This window comes from Palaemon carinicauda, chromosome 10 (genome assembly GCF_036898095.1).
Source record: "Palaemon carinicauda isolate YSFRI2023 chromosome 10, ASM3689809v2, whole genome shotgun sequence".
In the NCBI taxonomy this organism is placed as follows: Eukaryota; Metazoa; Arthropoda; class Malacostraca; order Decapoda; family Palaemonidae; genus Palaemon; species Palaemon carinicauda.
In genome coordinates this window covers 158,574,963-158,589,933 of record NC_090734.1, presented here as the reverse complement: position 1 = coordinate 158,589,933, position 14,971 = coordinate 158,574,963, and the positions used below count along the sequence as shown (strand labels likewise).

The following is a 14,971-nucleotide window of genomic DNA, read 5'->3' as shown; positions in this document are numbered from 1 at the left end:
ACTGGTATCGCCTGTTCTCGTGTATGGTCCGAAGATACTGTACTTCCTTGAAGATGGATGGATTGGGATCTGGAAGCATGCAACTTTGGTTATCCAATGTACATATGAAGTCCTATGGCCTTACCGCTTGTATGACGGTGTCTGCCATCTCCGTCCTGAACAAAGCCTGAAGAACAAACTTGTTTAGAGCCGAAAGATGGATGACTGGTCTCCAGTCTCTAGACGCCATTTTCACAAGAAAGAGTCGACTGAGGAAAACTGGGGAACCAGCGAGGATCTCTTGGAGAGTGCCCTTCTCCAAAATGGTTTGGACTTCGGCCCAGAAGACTAGCTCCTTTGCGAATCCCATCACGTAGGAGCCCAATGGAATTGGATCCCGAGTCAGTGGAGGGAGAGATTAAGTGAACGGGACGCGATACCCTAAGCAAATAACAGAGACTGTCCAAGGATTGGCTCCATGTTGCAGCCACCGACAAGCTCGAGAATTATGATCACGCACTGGAGATCGACGAGCAGGCGAGCAGCGATGTGCATTAGTGACGCATTGGCGAGCAATGTGTTGGCGATTAGCGGGTGACGCGATGGCAAGTGGCGAGCTGGAGATCGGAAAGCAGGGGAGTGGTAACATGGTGAGCAGCGAGTTGGAGAGTGTCGTCTGGCAAGAGACCATCTAGGCGGAGGACGAGATGCCGAACGGAGAGCTGTAGGGCTACACTCTTTGGAATGGTGAGCTGGAGGGCTACACCCTGGCGAACGGTGAGCTGGCGAGAAGTGCCGCTGGTGATCGCAAACTGGAGAACAGTGAGCAGAGGCTGAGCGTCCAGCAGGAGAATGACGATCACAGGCAGTTGAACGACGATCACAAGATGTTGAGTGACAAGCACAACCCGGAAGGAGAATGGCAAGAAGATCGTCAGTCTCTGGAACGGGATCGCTGCTTAACGGAGGGCGAGGGCAAATGTCTGGGTGTGCGTAAAGAACTACGGCCCCTGGAGGACAAAGAGATCTGAGGATGGCATGGGTTCTCTTCGTCAGCAGAATTTCGCCGATGGGGAGGCAAGTGGGAGCGCTGGTCTCATCGGCATGTAGGACTAGCAGGAGCAGAAGGCGAGACGTGGGCCTCACAAAAAGTACAAGCCTTAATCACTACACACACTACAGAAAGGACTTCTACTTCAGAGGCCACCAGAGAAGGACCCTCTGGGCCCCATGAAGCAGAAGTTCCACAGAGATGTCCTTGGAATGCAGCCCTGCAACACCCAGCAATGGCCAAACCTGCAACAAATCAGCAAGTGAGAAAGACTTGCCTAAGAGCGGGGGCGAAGTTGCTTCCCTAGGGGAAACAGCAACGTCCAACGATCCCCGAGGTTGCCCTGGAGTTAGCTGGTCTACACTCCAACTTGCCTGCCCCTTGAAAGAGGTCAAGCAAATAGGAGCTTCGGGAAGTGACTGGGGGTTCAAGGAAGATGTCCGAGGTTTCTTCGCCCTTGAGGAAGAGTCCGAGGTTTATTCGCCCTTGAGGAAGACCCCGAAGGCAAAGAATCCCTCCTAGACTTATTCTTGTGCCAACGCCTAAATCTCTCCCATTGGGAGGCAGACCACTCACTAAAAACTTCACAGGTGTTACCCTGGTTACAGTAGCGTCCCCTGCAGGTTGGACACAACAAATGGGGGTTGGTCTTGACGGAGGACATGAAGGTACAGCATGAGCAGCCTTCAGGTCCTGGGCAAGTCCGCATGCGGACATAGGAGAAGGAACACAAACACCTGAAAAATTAATGGCCAAAGTCTTTTGAGGGATCAGAGAGTGGACACATCCGTTCTCCTCCAAGGCAGAAGAAAAAGTGGCTCGGATTCACTAGTGTGCGAGTGAGAGGGGGGGCTGGCAATCACCACTACCCCTCACTAAACACCCGCTAATTAGCGGTTTGGGTAGTTGCCAGCTTGCTTGAAGTTCTAAATGGCTAGTCCTCCAGCTTTACCAAAAGATAATCACTTATAAATAGCGAAAGGTTTGTAATAAGTGTAGGAACAATCCAAACTTTATTATTGCAGTTTTGGCATCAAATTGTCTAACCTAACAAACTACATGGACAGCATCATTGCATACACACAATATGAAATAAATTATATATGTAAATAATCTGAGAACTCTAAACAATCAAAAGTCAATTTCTATCTAACTATTGCTCTAAGAGTATATGGCAACTTTTCCATCTTTAATCATATCAACGAATTGCATGCATTCCAAAGTAAATCATCAACATGATAAATTTTGACTTACCATTTGGACATGCTGAAGTCCCAGGCTCATCACTGCCATCACGACAATCGCAGTAGTCGTCATTCACGTAAGTGAATGGTATTGCACCAGATCCATCCAGACAATGGAAATCTCTGGTAGGATCATAAAAGGACGCCTCTGAAAATGAAAAATGATATTTTAATTATACAGTAAAATAAATTTTTTAATATACTTACCCGGTGAATATATAATAGCTGAGCCTCCGGCGGCTCGACAGAAAAACACACAAAAACTCGCGAGCGATCGCTATGAAGGTTGCGGGTGTGCCCACTAGCGCCAACTATCGGCCAGATACCGCATATACATGTAAACAGACCCAATTTTTCTCATCCCGCTAGGTCTCTATCGGGGAGGAAGGGGGGGCCTTTAATTTATATATTCACCGGGCAAGTATATTCAAAAATTTATTTTATAATTAAAATATCATTTTTAAATATTTAACTTAGCCGGTGAATATATAATAGCTGATTCACACCCATGGTGGTGGGTAGAGACCAGAGTTAATTAAGTTTACAGCGTATATGCTTAGAGTTTTTGACAGTTATATCATAACAAAACCCAAATATATAAAGGTACCTGGTAAGGAAGTTGACTTAGACGATTACTCTGCCTTATTAGTCTGTCTTCCTCACGAAGCCCAGCGATCCTCTTAGGATGCTGAAAGACTCCCAGGAGCTGAAGTATTAAGGGCTGCAACCCATACAACAGGACCTCATCAAACCCCTAATCTGGGCGCTCTCAAGAAATGACATTTGACCACCCGCCAAATCAAAAAAGGCTGCGAAAGGCTTCTTAGCCTTCCGTACAATCCAATTAAAAAAAAAAAAAAATTTCAAGAGCAGATTAAAAGGATATTGGAATTAAGGGAATGTAGTGGTAGAACCCTTACCCACTACTGCATTCGCTGTAACGAATGGACCCAGTGTGTAGCAGTCCTCGTAAAGAGTCTGGACATCTTTTAAGTAAAATGACGCGAATACCGATTTGCTTCTCCAAAAGGTCGCGTCCATAATACTTTGCAGAGATTTATTTTGCTTAAAGGCCACGGAAGTTGCTATAGCTCTTATTTCGTGCGTCTTAACCTTAAGCAAGCATCGGTCTTTTTCATTCAAGTGAGAATGAGCCTCTCGTATTAAAAGTCTGATAAAATATGACAAAGCATTCTTTGACATAGGCAATGATGGTTTCTTAACTGAGCACCATAATGCCTCAGATCCACTTCGTAAGGACTTAGTACGAGCTAAGAAGAACTTAAGAGTTCTAACTGGACACAGCACTCTTTCAAGTTCGTTGCTTACGATCTCTGACAGGCAAGGTATATCAAAAGACTTAGGCCAAGGACGAGAAGGCAGTTCATTTTTTGGCCAGGAGACCAAGTTGAAGTGAACATGTGGCTTTTTTTTTTTTTTTTTTTTTTTTTTTTTTTTGTAGAAAAGCAGATGTTCTTACTGAAGGCATGAATTTCACTGACCCTTTTAGCCGAAGCCAAGCACACTAGGAAAAGCGTCTTGAGGGTGAGATCCTTCAGGGAGGCTGAATGTAATGGCTCAAACCTGTCTGACATGAGGAACCTTAGGACCACGTCTAAGTTCCATCCAGGAGTTGCCAAACAACGTTCCTTAGAGGTCTCGAAAGACTTAAGGAGATCTTGGAGATCTTAATTGTTGGAAAGATCTAAGCCTCTATGACGAAAGACCGAAGCCAACATGCTCCTGTAGCCCTAAATCGTAGGAGCTGAGAGGGAGCGAACATTTCTCAGATGTAAAAGAAAATCTCCGATTGGGCTACAGAGGTACTGGAAGAGGACATAGGTGCTGGCTTGCACCAATCTCGAAAGACTTCCCACTTCGACTGGTATACTCTGAAGGTAGAAGCTCTCCTAGCTCTCGCAATCGCACTGGCTGCCTCCTTCGAAAAGCCTCGAGCTCTTGAGAGTCTCTCGATAGTCTGAAGGCAGTCAGACAAAGCGCGGGGAGGCTTTGATGAACATTCTTTACGTGGGGCTGACGTAAGAGATCTACCCTTAGAGGGAGACTTCTTGGAAAGTCTACCAGACATTGAAGTACCTCGGTGAACCACTCTCTCGCGGGCCAGAGGGTAGCAACCAACGTCAACCCTGTCCCTTCGTGAGAGGCGAACTTCTGCAGTACCTTGTTGACTATCTTGAATTGTGGGAATGCATATAAGTCCAGAAGAGACCAATCCAGTAGAAACGCGTCTATGTGGATTGCTTCTGTATCTAGGACTGGAGAGCAATAGATTGGTAACCTTTTGGTCAACGAGGAGGCAAAGAGGTCTATGGTGGGTTGACCCCAAGTAGCCCAAAGACTCTTGCCCACGTCCTTGTGGAGGGTCCATTCCGTGGGTATCACCTGACCCCTCCGACTGAGACAGTCTGCCAAGACGTTCAAGTCCCCCTGGATGAATCTCGTCAACAGGGAGATGCCTTGATTTCTTGACCATATGAGAAGGTCCCTTGCGATCTCGAGCAGCGTGAAGGAGTGTGTGCCTCCTTGCTTGGAGATGTACGCCAAAGCTGTGGTGTTGTCTGAGTTGACCTCTACCACTTAGTTTTGAAGAAAGCTTTCGAATTTCATCAAGGCCAATTGGACTGCTAATAGCTCCTTGCCGTTGATGTGCATGCTCTTCTGACTTGAGGTCCACAGACCCGAGCATTCCCGACCGTCCAGGGTCGCACCCCAACCCAAATCCGACGCGTCTGAGAACAACACGTGGTTTGGGTTCTTGACTGCTAGTGATAGTCCCTCTCTCAGACTGATATTGCTGTCCCACCATTTCAGGCATGCCTTTACTGGTTCGGAGACTGGGAATGATACCGTCTCTAACGTCTTGTCCTAGTTCCAGTGAGAGGCTAGATGGAACTGGAGAGGCAGAAGGTGTAGTCTCCCTAGCGAGACAAACTGCTCCAGGGATGAGAGAGTCCCTACGAGACTGTTCCAACTCCTGACTGAACAAACGTTCTCTTTTCAGCATTAGTTGGACTTCGAGCAGGGCTTGTTCTATTCGGGTGGCAGACAGAAAAGCCCGAAAAAACTGGACTGCGAATCTCCATCCCCAAATATAGAATAATCTGGGATGGGATCAGTTGGGACTTTTAGGTTGACCAAAAGTCCCAACTCCCTGGCCAGACTCAACGTCCAATGTAGATCCTGCAGACAGCGAAGACTGGACGATGCTCTGAGAAGCCAGTCGTCAGGCTCGGATTCCCGATAGATGGAGGGATTTTGCCACATTCCTCATGAGCCTCGTAAACACAAGAGGAGCAGGACTGAGGCCAAAGCACAGGGCTCGAAACTGGTACCCCACATTCCTGAAAACAAACCTCAGAAACGGTTGGGAATCCGGGTGTAGAGGAATGTGGAAGTATGCCTCCTGAAGGTCGAGAGAGACCATCCAGTTGCCTTCCATTAATGCTGTCAACAGCCTGGTAGACTTCATCATGAAGTTTGTCTTGACAATGAACACATTGAGCGCACTTGCCTCTTACGTACTCCTGCAGTGAACATGGCTGCCAGATCATTGGAGCCATCCCAGAGGGACTTGTTCCTGCAGAGAACGTGGCTGTCAGATTATTGGAGCCATCCCTGATAGCCTTGTTTATGCATGACATAATTGTACAGCAAAACTTCAAACGCTCAAAAAAAAAAAACTCCTAACAGGAGATGGTCTAGCTCTGAAGTCGACCATAAAATCTTGGAGCGTCTCATGGCCAGGCGCCAGGGAGAGTCTATGAGGTTTGAGAAGTCTATCTGGGCAGAGGCAGGAACTCCCAAGCCGAGAACTTCTCCCGTGTCATATCAGACTCTCGCTCTATAAGCCAGCTTAAAAGTAGGGAAAGCAAAGGCTGTCTCCCCTAAACTCCTCCTGGTGATTAGCCAGTCGCCTAGCAAACGTAAAGCTCTCTTAGAAGAGCGAGAGAGCATTAGCTTAGAAAACAACGGCTTCGAAGTAGCTAGGCCTAGTGTAAACTCTGACGTTTAGGCGAACGAGGAGCAGCAGTTACAAAAAGATCCGGACAAAGATCCTTAAAAATCAGCATGATTTATTTAAAGTCCATAGAGGGCTGAGCAGCTTTAGGCTCCTCTCCGTCTGACAGAGTCCTCAAGGGAATACCAGTAGGAGGGGGATCAGCAACTTCCTCATCTGAAGGAACCTTGTCCGACAATTGCCGAGTCTCAAGCAAGGGAGAGACCTGCCGTGGTGGCAATGCTTGACAAGCAGAGTCCACACGCAAAGGAGCAACAGTAGCAGTCAAGGACGCTATGTCATGTAACTGCTTAAAGGACTGACCAGCAACAACAACAGGTGCGGGAGGACGCTCGACGTCAACTCGAGACTCCCTTGACTGCCTAGACTGAGCAGTCAAAACAACTCTTGACTGCGGTGCTTGACGCTCAACGTCAAAACAAGTCAACTATGCTGGTTGGTGAACGTCCTGAACGTCAACAAGAGCAAGCGGCAGCGGCTGAACGTCCACAAGCGGCTGAGAGTCAACACGGGACTGCATCGAGTGAGGCTCTACAAAAACACGATTGACGTGACTTTGTAACGTCAATGTCAACAGGACGAGCAAAGGCTCGTTTGGGCGGCTGACGGCCAGGATCTCGATCAGCTAAGCGGCGAGGATCATCGTGAACCTGCTCAACAGAACAGTCCTCCATAAGAGAGGCAAGCTTATTCTGCATGTCTTGCCGTACAACCCATTTAGGATCAACGGGAATGGTTGCGGTAAGAGACGAGCGTAACGTCTGTGACTGCAAAACCTTGCCTACAATAAGACTCTCGGAGCCTGTGTTACGCTTTTGTTTAGGCGGCGAGCAGTCTTCCGATGACTGCATAGGGTCAGAGCTGTCCCAATGGCTACAACCAGGACGCTGGACCTGTCCTGAAAGGACTGACTTTCGCTTAAAGGGCCTCGAAACCTTGCTCCACGGTTTCTTACGCGAAAAGCCTTCGGATGACGAGGAGAAAATCGTCTCGCTCGTCTTATGGTAGGGCCGGTCTTGGTGAGACATGCCTGAAACCATAGAGGGAACGTCTGTTCGCTGATCAAGGCCTCTCGAACCCATAAGTCGTACGACATTACTTCTCCCCTGGGCTTGGGAGCTTGCAAGAGGTCTCGGACTAAGCGAACGACAGGCACGAACAGACGAACCCTCGGTCGCAACACTGATAACACTTTGCGCAATTATCACTTTATCACTACGATTTTCTGTTTTGCACTTACTTCACTGAAATCGGATTTTTCAACAATTCACATTAGGCATGAATAAAACTGATTTCTACCTGAAGCACGCAATTCTACCCTCATCAAAAGGTTATACAGTAATTGCGAAATAAGTCGTATAATGTAAGCACATTAATACAAGCAAAAAACAGTAAACATATTAAGATAAAAAGATCAGTGGCTGGGAAGGAGACTAAACACTAGTTCATTCAAAACTACGTTTTCAATCTCTCACCGTACAGTGCCTTGGGACGAGAATAAAAACTAAAAACGTTTTATCCTTTCTCCCCGTACAGAGACTAGGGACGAGAGTAAAAAAAAAACTGACTCGAGAACAACGTTACTCGCTTGGGACGAGAATAAAGATCGGAACGTTCTCTCTTCCTCTCTCCCCCTCCTCTCTCTCTCTCTCTCTCTCTCTCTCTCTCTCTCTCTCTCTCTCTCTCTCTCTCTCTCTCTCTTTCTCTCTCTCTCTCTTGATTTCGCACCGAAGAGAAAAGCCCACTTACCTTTCGTCAATAAACAGGTTATTTGACCAAAGGAAAAAACTGAAAGGTTTTTCAATTAACAAATTCCTTTAAAATAGTATTTAAAACATTTAAGTTTGAAAGAAGAATGAACAAAACGTCAGAATCGATTTACTCTTTCTGCAAAGTGAAACCGTGATTCTCTCTCTCTCTATCGTAACGATAGAGCGCAAACTGCGTAGCATAAATAAACTAAACGTTAGTTCATCTTTGAAACAGTACGAAGACTATTCAAAGAAAATCTTTCATAAAATATCTACAAAAAAAACATTCATTTAATAATTTTTAAATCATTTGTTCTGTAAAAGTTATTTACGATTGAAAGGGCTCAACGTTGTTTAACTTCGGTTTCCAAGTTAGGACCGCCTACTCTCGGATTAGGGGAGGAATAGGTAAGGTCGCATATAAACAAATCATTAAAATTTACCTTTCGTCAATAAACAGGTTATTTGACCAAAGGAAAAAACTGAAAGGTTTTTCAATTAACAAATTCCTTTAAAATAGTATTTAAAACATTTAAGTTTGAAAGAAGAATGAACAAAACGTCAGAATCGATTTACTCTTTCTGCAAAGTGAAACCGTGATTCTCTCTCTCTCTATCGTAACGATAAGAGCGCAAACTGCGTAGCATAAATAAACTAAACGTTAGTTCATCTCTGAAACAGTACGAAGACTATTCAAAGAAAATCTTTCATAAAATATCTACAAAAAAATATTCATTTAATAAGTTTTAAATCATTTGTTCTGTAAAAGTTATTTACGATTGAAATGGCTCAACGTTGTTTAACTTCGGTTTCCAAGTTAGGACCGCCTACTCTCGGATTAGGGGAGGAATAGGTAAGGTCGCATATAAACAAATCATTAAAATTTATCTTGATGTTTATTATAAATGGAAAGCTAATCGAAGAGGCCTAATAAAGGCGGTTGAGATATAAAATATATAGAGGAAAATCTATAATTAACAACAACAATTTATAATGTGATAAGATAATTGCTAAAAGCCTAAAACACACTTCCGTACTAAGGGAAGGGTCAGCCATTTAAAAGTCAAGGAAAGTCCAAAAAAACAATCCAAAGTCATCAACAATTAAATCTATCCAAAAACGAGTTCAAGATTTAAGTTGAAGATAAAACACCTGCACTGCGAAAGCTCAAACCAAAAGGAAGTATTTCACCAAGACTGTTGAAAAACTCCAGGTTAACAGCGAGTAATGGTACGTCTTGTCGATCAGACCGACAGAGAAAAATTGGGTCTGTTTACATGTATATGCGGTATCTGGCCGATAGTTGGCGCTAGTGGGCATACCCGCAACCTTCATAGCGATCGCTCGTGAGTTTTTGTGTGTTTTTCTGTCGAGCCACCGGAGGCTCAGCTATTATATATTCACCGGCTAAGTTAAATATTTAAAAAGGGGATTTTTGGATCAGTATACACAATTTCAAAAATAATTTCAGATGTGAACAGTTCTGTAATTTCACTACAACTATAAAGAATAGTTGTTCTATATGCCTATGTCTTATATGTGTAAGAAAATTTGCAATTGTGTAAACCAACCATTTTCTATGGAAGGATCATAAAAGAATGCCTATGAAAATGAAAAGGGGGTTTTTGGATCAATAAATAAAATTTCAAAAGCAATTTCATTAGTTGAAGGTGTCTGGTTTCAGTTCTAGTTCCATCAGAATAGATGCTCACCAGAACGTCAGCTGGAAAAGCCCAACCCCCCACTGTGGTGTCCTACTAAAGCAGTAGCCTCCCGAGTAAACAGCTTAAACTAACTCACGGTCCCAGGCGGGGATCGATCTGCTGTCATGCGAATGCTAGGCAAACATGGTACCACTGTACTAGCCAGTAGGATAGTTCTGTAATTCCACTACACTATATGGAATAGTTTTTCTATAAGCTTATGTCTCAACATCTGTGTAAGACAATTTGCAATAAACCAACCATTTGATATAAGTTGTAATTTCTATCAAAAGTGAAAAAAAAGTTGATGGCCTATCTTATCATAGTACCAGGCTCCCAACAATAGGTAAAGAATATAACCATAACACCAAGTAAATAATAGAACTAACTACACTTGGAAATAAAAAAAATTTGGTAAACAATTTTTCTTGCACACTTTATTTACTTCAATGGAAAAATTTCAAATTCCTGTGCTATTCATTCATCTAATGAAAAGCTTTATAAAATTAAAACTTCACAAAGATGCATGTAAAACCATTCATAGCCACCAGAGAGACCCTGTGGGAGGCAGTGTTTGCGTAAACCAGGCGAAGCTAGAATTTACCTTGCTCAAATCACTCATGTAGACCTTGTTCAAGCATTTATATAAAGCGTAAACTGGTCTGAATAACATTCTTTTATGAACAATTTTCACAGGTAAGATATGAGTATCATTCTATATGAACTGAAGCAGATGAATTTCTTGAAAACTTGCCCATCAGGATATTTTTGTATTCTGAATTAAAAAACTGAATTATACAAAATGAGGAACAATAACAAAAACAAGTACTGTACTGTACTACAATGTCATGAAGCCCTCTGCTATATGTTATCTAATCATCCATTCATCTATGATATTTGCTGATGTGGGATAACACCATGCGTTGATAATAAACTCAACTGGTTTCAAGTTGCAACAATGATTAAAGAATCCTCATTAAAAGGCATTAGTACAGCCAAGAATATTCTACGAAAATGTCAACTTCTGATACTAATGTCATTAAACCGATGTAAGCCTAGCCTATTTTAGTTGATTAAATTCCTACAGCAGCTAATTACAGTGCTGTATTCAAATAATGATAACTTATGTGATTCTTCCTTATAAATTACGCTTGTCAAGTTATTAATTAGCAGGATATCTACTGATGTTTGTGCTATAACTTTGATAATTTTGAAAGTCCCTGATACTTCACCAGCAACCCAGCCGCTCCTAAAATGTCACTCAACCTCTGCACTAGAGGGAGCACTTGTAACCCTCTTTCGATGCTTAGATTCCTTACATGTGTTCTGTGATTCTATATAATTAATATACTGCATACTGTACTTGCTTAGCATGATCTAGGTTACCTTTACACTCATCATATCTATCTTCTTTTAAGTACATCTTAAGGGTCAAAGGTTTTCTTGAAAAGCTTCAATACACAAATAAAGCAAAAATACAGTATTTACCATTTCACCTCACGCACATAGAACTCTTTAGGTATTTTAGGGTGCATGTACTGTAGTTGGTTGGGACTGACAAAATTTTTACTGTCAAACTGATTTGGGTGTATGTACAATAGCGGCCACCTGTAAGTATTATTATCATGTCTAACTTAGAATACGGCAGTGTAAGGGGGTCCTAGGGGGCGTTAACCCCATTTAGGTAAGCAGGTATGGACACGACTTGTAGGATGGGTAAGGACACGGCTTGTAGGTTAGGTTAGGGGGAAAAGTTTAGGTTAGTTGATGTCCATTTTTAATAAATGCGTGAGGAACTGGCCGCTGATATACAGAGGCTCCAACTGATTTTCTTTATGGGAAAATGTAGAGGAGTGTATTTATGATAGCAGCTACCTGTACTGTATGTATGATGCCTGACTTTGAATACGACAGTCTAAAGGGGATCACAGGGGGAAGGTAATAAGGTAAGGACACAGCTTGTATGTTAGGTTAGGGTGAAGTTTAGGTTAGTTGGTGTCCATTTTATATGCCTGCTAGAGGAACTGGCCGCTGATATACAAAAGCTCCAAATATAGTTTGAAAATACAGGTTCGAGACTCTGTCTTAAGGAAAGCTAAGGATTCAAGAGGTCTATGGGGAGGGAAGCCAGGGGGCATAGCACTCCCCAGTAGGTAAACATGTAAGGATATGGCTCCTAGGTTAGGTTAAGTGGTATTCTTGTGTTTGTCTCCCCTATAAAATATGGTTTTTCAGTCGTAACTTTTGACATTTTACAACAAAGGCTTCAGTATTTTTCTAACACATCTTGTTTTAACCAATTGACATCCCATATAATTTTTCCACTGTTTAGAAAAATCTTTTAATTATGTAATCTCCCTTGCTAATGAAACCCAATAGCACTGCAGAATTACATTTTTGGGGTTCTATTATTAAAATACTAAATCTTGGTTAACGTCTAGGAGAGGGCCGCATGAAGATATCACTGATATTCAATTTATTTTTACTAGAATATGTAGGAATGTACTGTATGTATATAATGGTATACCAGTGAGATAATTTAGTGAAAATCAATAATAGTCGAAATATCGACGATCAAACTCACGCTACTCTTGTCTTCCTCCCAGATTTTTCTAAGTCTGTTGTTATTGTTGACTGTGTCTTATTTTTGCTCAAATGAGCCCTGTAACCACTATAATCCGCAGACAAACTAGTCCACTATGACGTCTTCACGTTTGGCCAATCACAGTGCGACAATACATTTTCTTTCCCAATGACGTCTTCACGTTTGGCCAATCACAGTGCGACAATACATTTTCTTTCCCAATGACGTCTTCACGTTTGGCCAATCACAATGCGACAATACATTTTCTTATCTATCACAGTGCGACAATACATTTTCTTACCCAGCCATTTTATTTTGTTCCTAGACATCGAGGCCGTAGCAAGCACGTCATCTGATATTGCACAAGAAGTTGAAATTCCATCTTCTTGTCCTGACTGTTTCCTAAGTTACAATGAATTTGTTCTTACTTATTCGGGGTTATATTGAAAAACTAGTGGATTTGTGCCAGAGACACAATTTAATTTTACAAAATAAAAATTGTCCTGCATGTCAGGGAATCTTTGCAACGGCTTCACGTTTTCCTCAAAGCAGCAGCACATCTTAATCAACCAACAGGTTAAGGTAAGCTTCATTAATTTATGGAGTATATTATAATGGAGATAATATAACGATGTATACAGCAGTACCATCACTATGGATTTGGTTTGATGGATGTGTTAGGTAGTGTCCTTAAGGGGGGGGGTCGCAGGGGGGCGGAGGCCCCCCCCCCGGTAGGGGTACAGGGCTATTAGGCTAGGTTATGTGGGTGTATTACGTTCGGTGGTGCCCTGAAAATCACTGTGGCCTTAAGGGGGGGGGGGGCCAAGTCCCCCCCCCGGTAGGCCTAGGTAGGGGTACAGCCCCCCCAGGGTAGGTTAGTTGGTTGTATTAGGTTCGGTAGTGCCCCGAAAAATCACTTTTCTCATCCTCCCCCCACCCAAAAAACCCGCTTCCCTCTGGGGTCCCCCATAATTGTAGTAGTAGGTTTATGCTTACATTTTGTGTGTAAGAGTTAAGTCTTAGTTTCTATTTTATTCATTTCCTCATGTTTCTATGCACTGTGCAACAATAATCTGGTTGTTTTTTGCCGTTTTTCGTCGTTAATACTTGAAAAACGGGTGCGGCCTTCTCCTAGACATTTACCCTAAATCTTTTCTTTCACAAAAAGGTTTGATTCCAGGAAATTTGCATGAAAATAATTCATTTAGAAATAAACACGATAGTTATTATTATTCTACCTAAAAACTCATACTGAGGTAAAGTCGTAAATATTAACCTAAAGACCCATGATATGAGGTTAAATCGTAAATATCAACCTAAAGACTCATACTATGAGGTTAAGTCATAAATATTAACCTAAAGACTCATACTATGAGGTTAAGTCGTAAATATCTACCTACATAAAAACAATGACGAAACCGGTGTGATCTACTTTAGGGTCGATTTCCTATTCGGCGGTTAGGCTGCCGTAAATAAAAGCCAAATTCCCATTCAACTTACTGGAAAGGGGGACACCTCTTGGTCTTAAAACTTCGGCCGCTTTCACGACACCCCCGTGGCTCACGTAAAGCAGGCAAAAGGAGAATAGGAGTCGCATTGTGGCCTAAATAACCCTCAGGACCACGAGAAAGCGTTGGCCATCAGCTGGTTTGTGTTTACGTTGCGTTGGGTAACTGCCATTGGCCATACGCATAGAAAACGGGCGTCGTTTTCTTTTAATTCTATTTAGTGGGGTACTACACTAAAATATGTTCTTTTTATATTATGTGATTCATACCTAATTTACTACATCTTAAATCTTTAAATAGATAATTTTCTATACGATAAGGTAAACCATGTTTTTATTGGGTACTACACTAAAATTTTCCCTTTTTATATTATATATTTTATACCTATTTCACTGCATCCCAAAACTTTAAATAAATATTTTTTATATGACAAGGTAAAAGAATATTTTATGGGGGCACTTACTTTTACTTTTTGGGGTTTATTTCTCGCCCTCCACCAAACACTAAAGGTCTGTTCAGGCGGGCCTTGGTGTGTGAAAAAAAAAATAATTTCTTCCCAATTAATATTTTGCTCTGTATCGTTATCAGTTATTTCGCTAGCATTTGTATTCAGGCTTAATAGTTTTCATATCACTATTATAACACTTTCTAAAAAGATAAGTCTTCAGGTTTTTCTTGAAAGCTGCCACATTATTGCTATTCTTGAGATCGAGTGGAAGGTCGTTAAAGAGTCTCGGTGCAGCATAACTGAACGTTCTTCCTCCTATTGCATGATTCACACTAATTTCGAATAGCCTAGTCTATGTGGGTCATCAGCATGTCTAATTCTTACAGCGGCGCTGGTAGCTTCAGGGTAGGGGACCAAGCAATCACGAAGATATTTAGGCTTATCACTTGTAAGTGCTTTGTGAGTCAACAAGCAAATTTTAAATTCAATTCTAGCCCTAACAGGTAACCAATGTAGATCGATCAGTGCAGGAGTTATTCTCTCCCGAAATTTAATGCCTTTTATCAGTCTAGCCGCCCGGTTTTGCACATTTTGAAGCTGTCTTAGTAGTGTATTGAGCAATTTGTAGTACAGAGAATTGCAATAATCAAGCCTTGATATTACA

General features: G+C 42.5%; 1 protein-coding gene across 2 annotated transcripts in view; it reads right to left on the bottom strand.

The window, feature by feature from the left end:
* The window catches only part of LOC137648912 (glucosidase 2 subunit beta-like), a 100,301-nt gene extending 86,277 nt beyond the window's left edge, over positions 1 to 14,024 (bottom strand). For both annotated transcript variants that reach the window (XM_068382099.1, XM_068382100.1), the window contains exons 1-2: positions 13,852 to 14,024; positions 2,285 to 2,422 (exon numbers count right to left, since the gene is read on the bottom strand). In XM_068382099.1, the coding sequence (XP_068238200.1) occupies positions 2,285 to 2,422; positions 13,852 to 13,948 (235 nt within the window). In that variant the 5' untranslated portion in view covers positions 13,949 to 14,024. The remainder of the gene's footprint in view (positions 1 to 2,284; positions 2,423 to 13,851) is intronic.
* Positions 14,025 to 14,971: the final 947 nt, after the last annotated feature.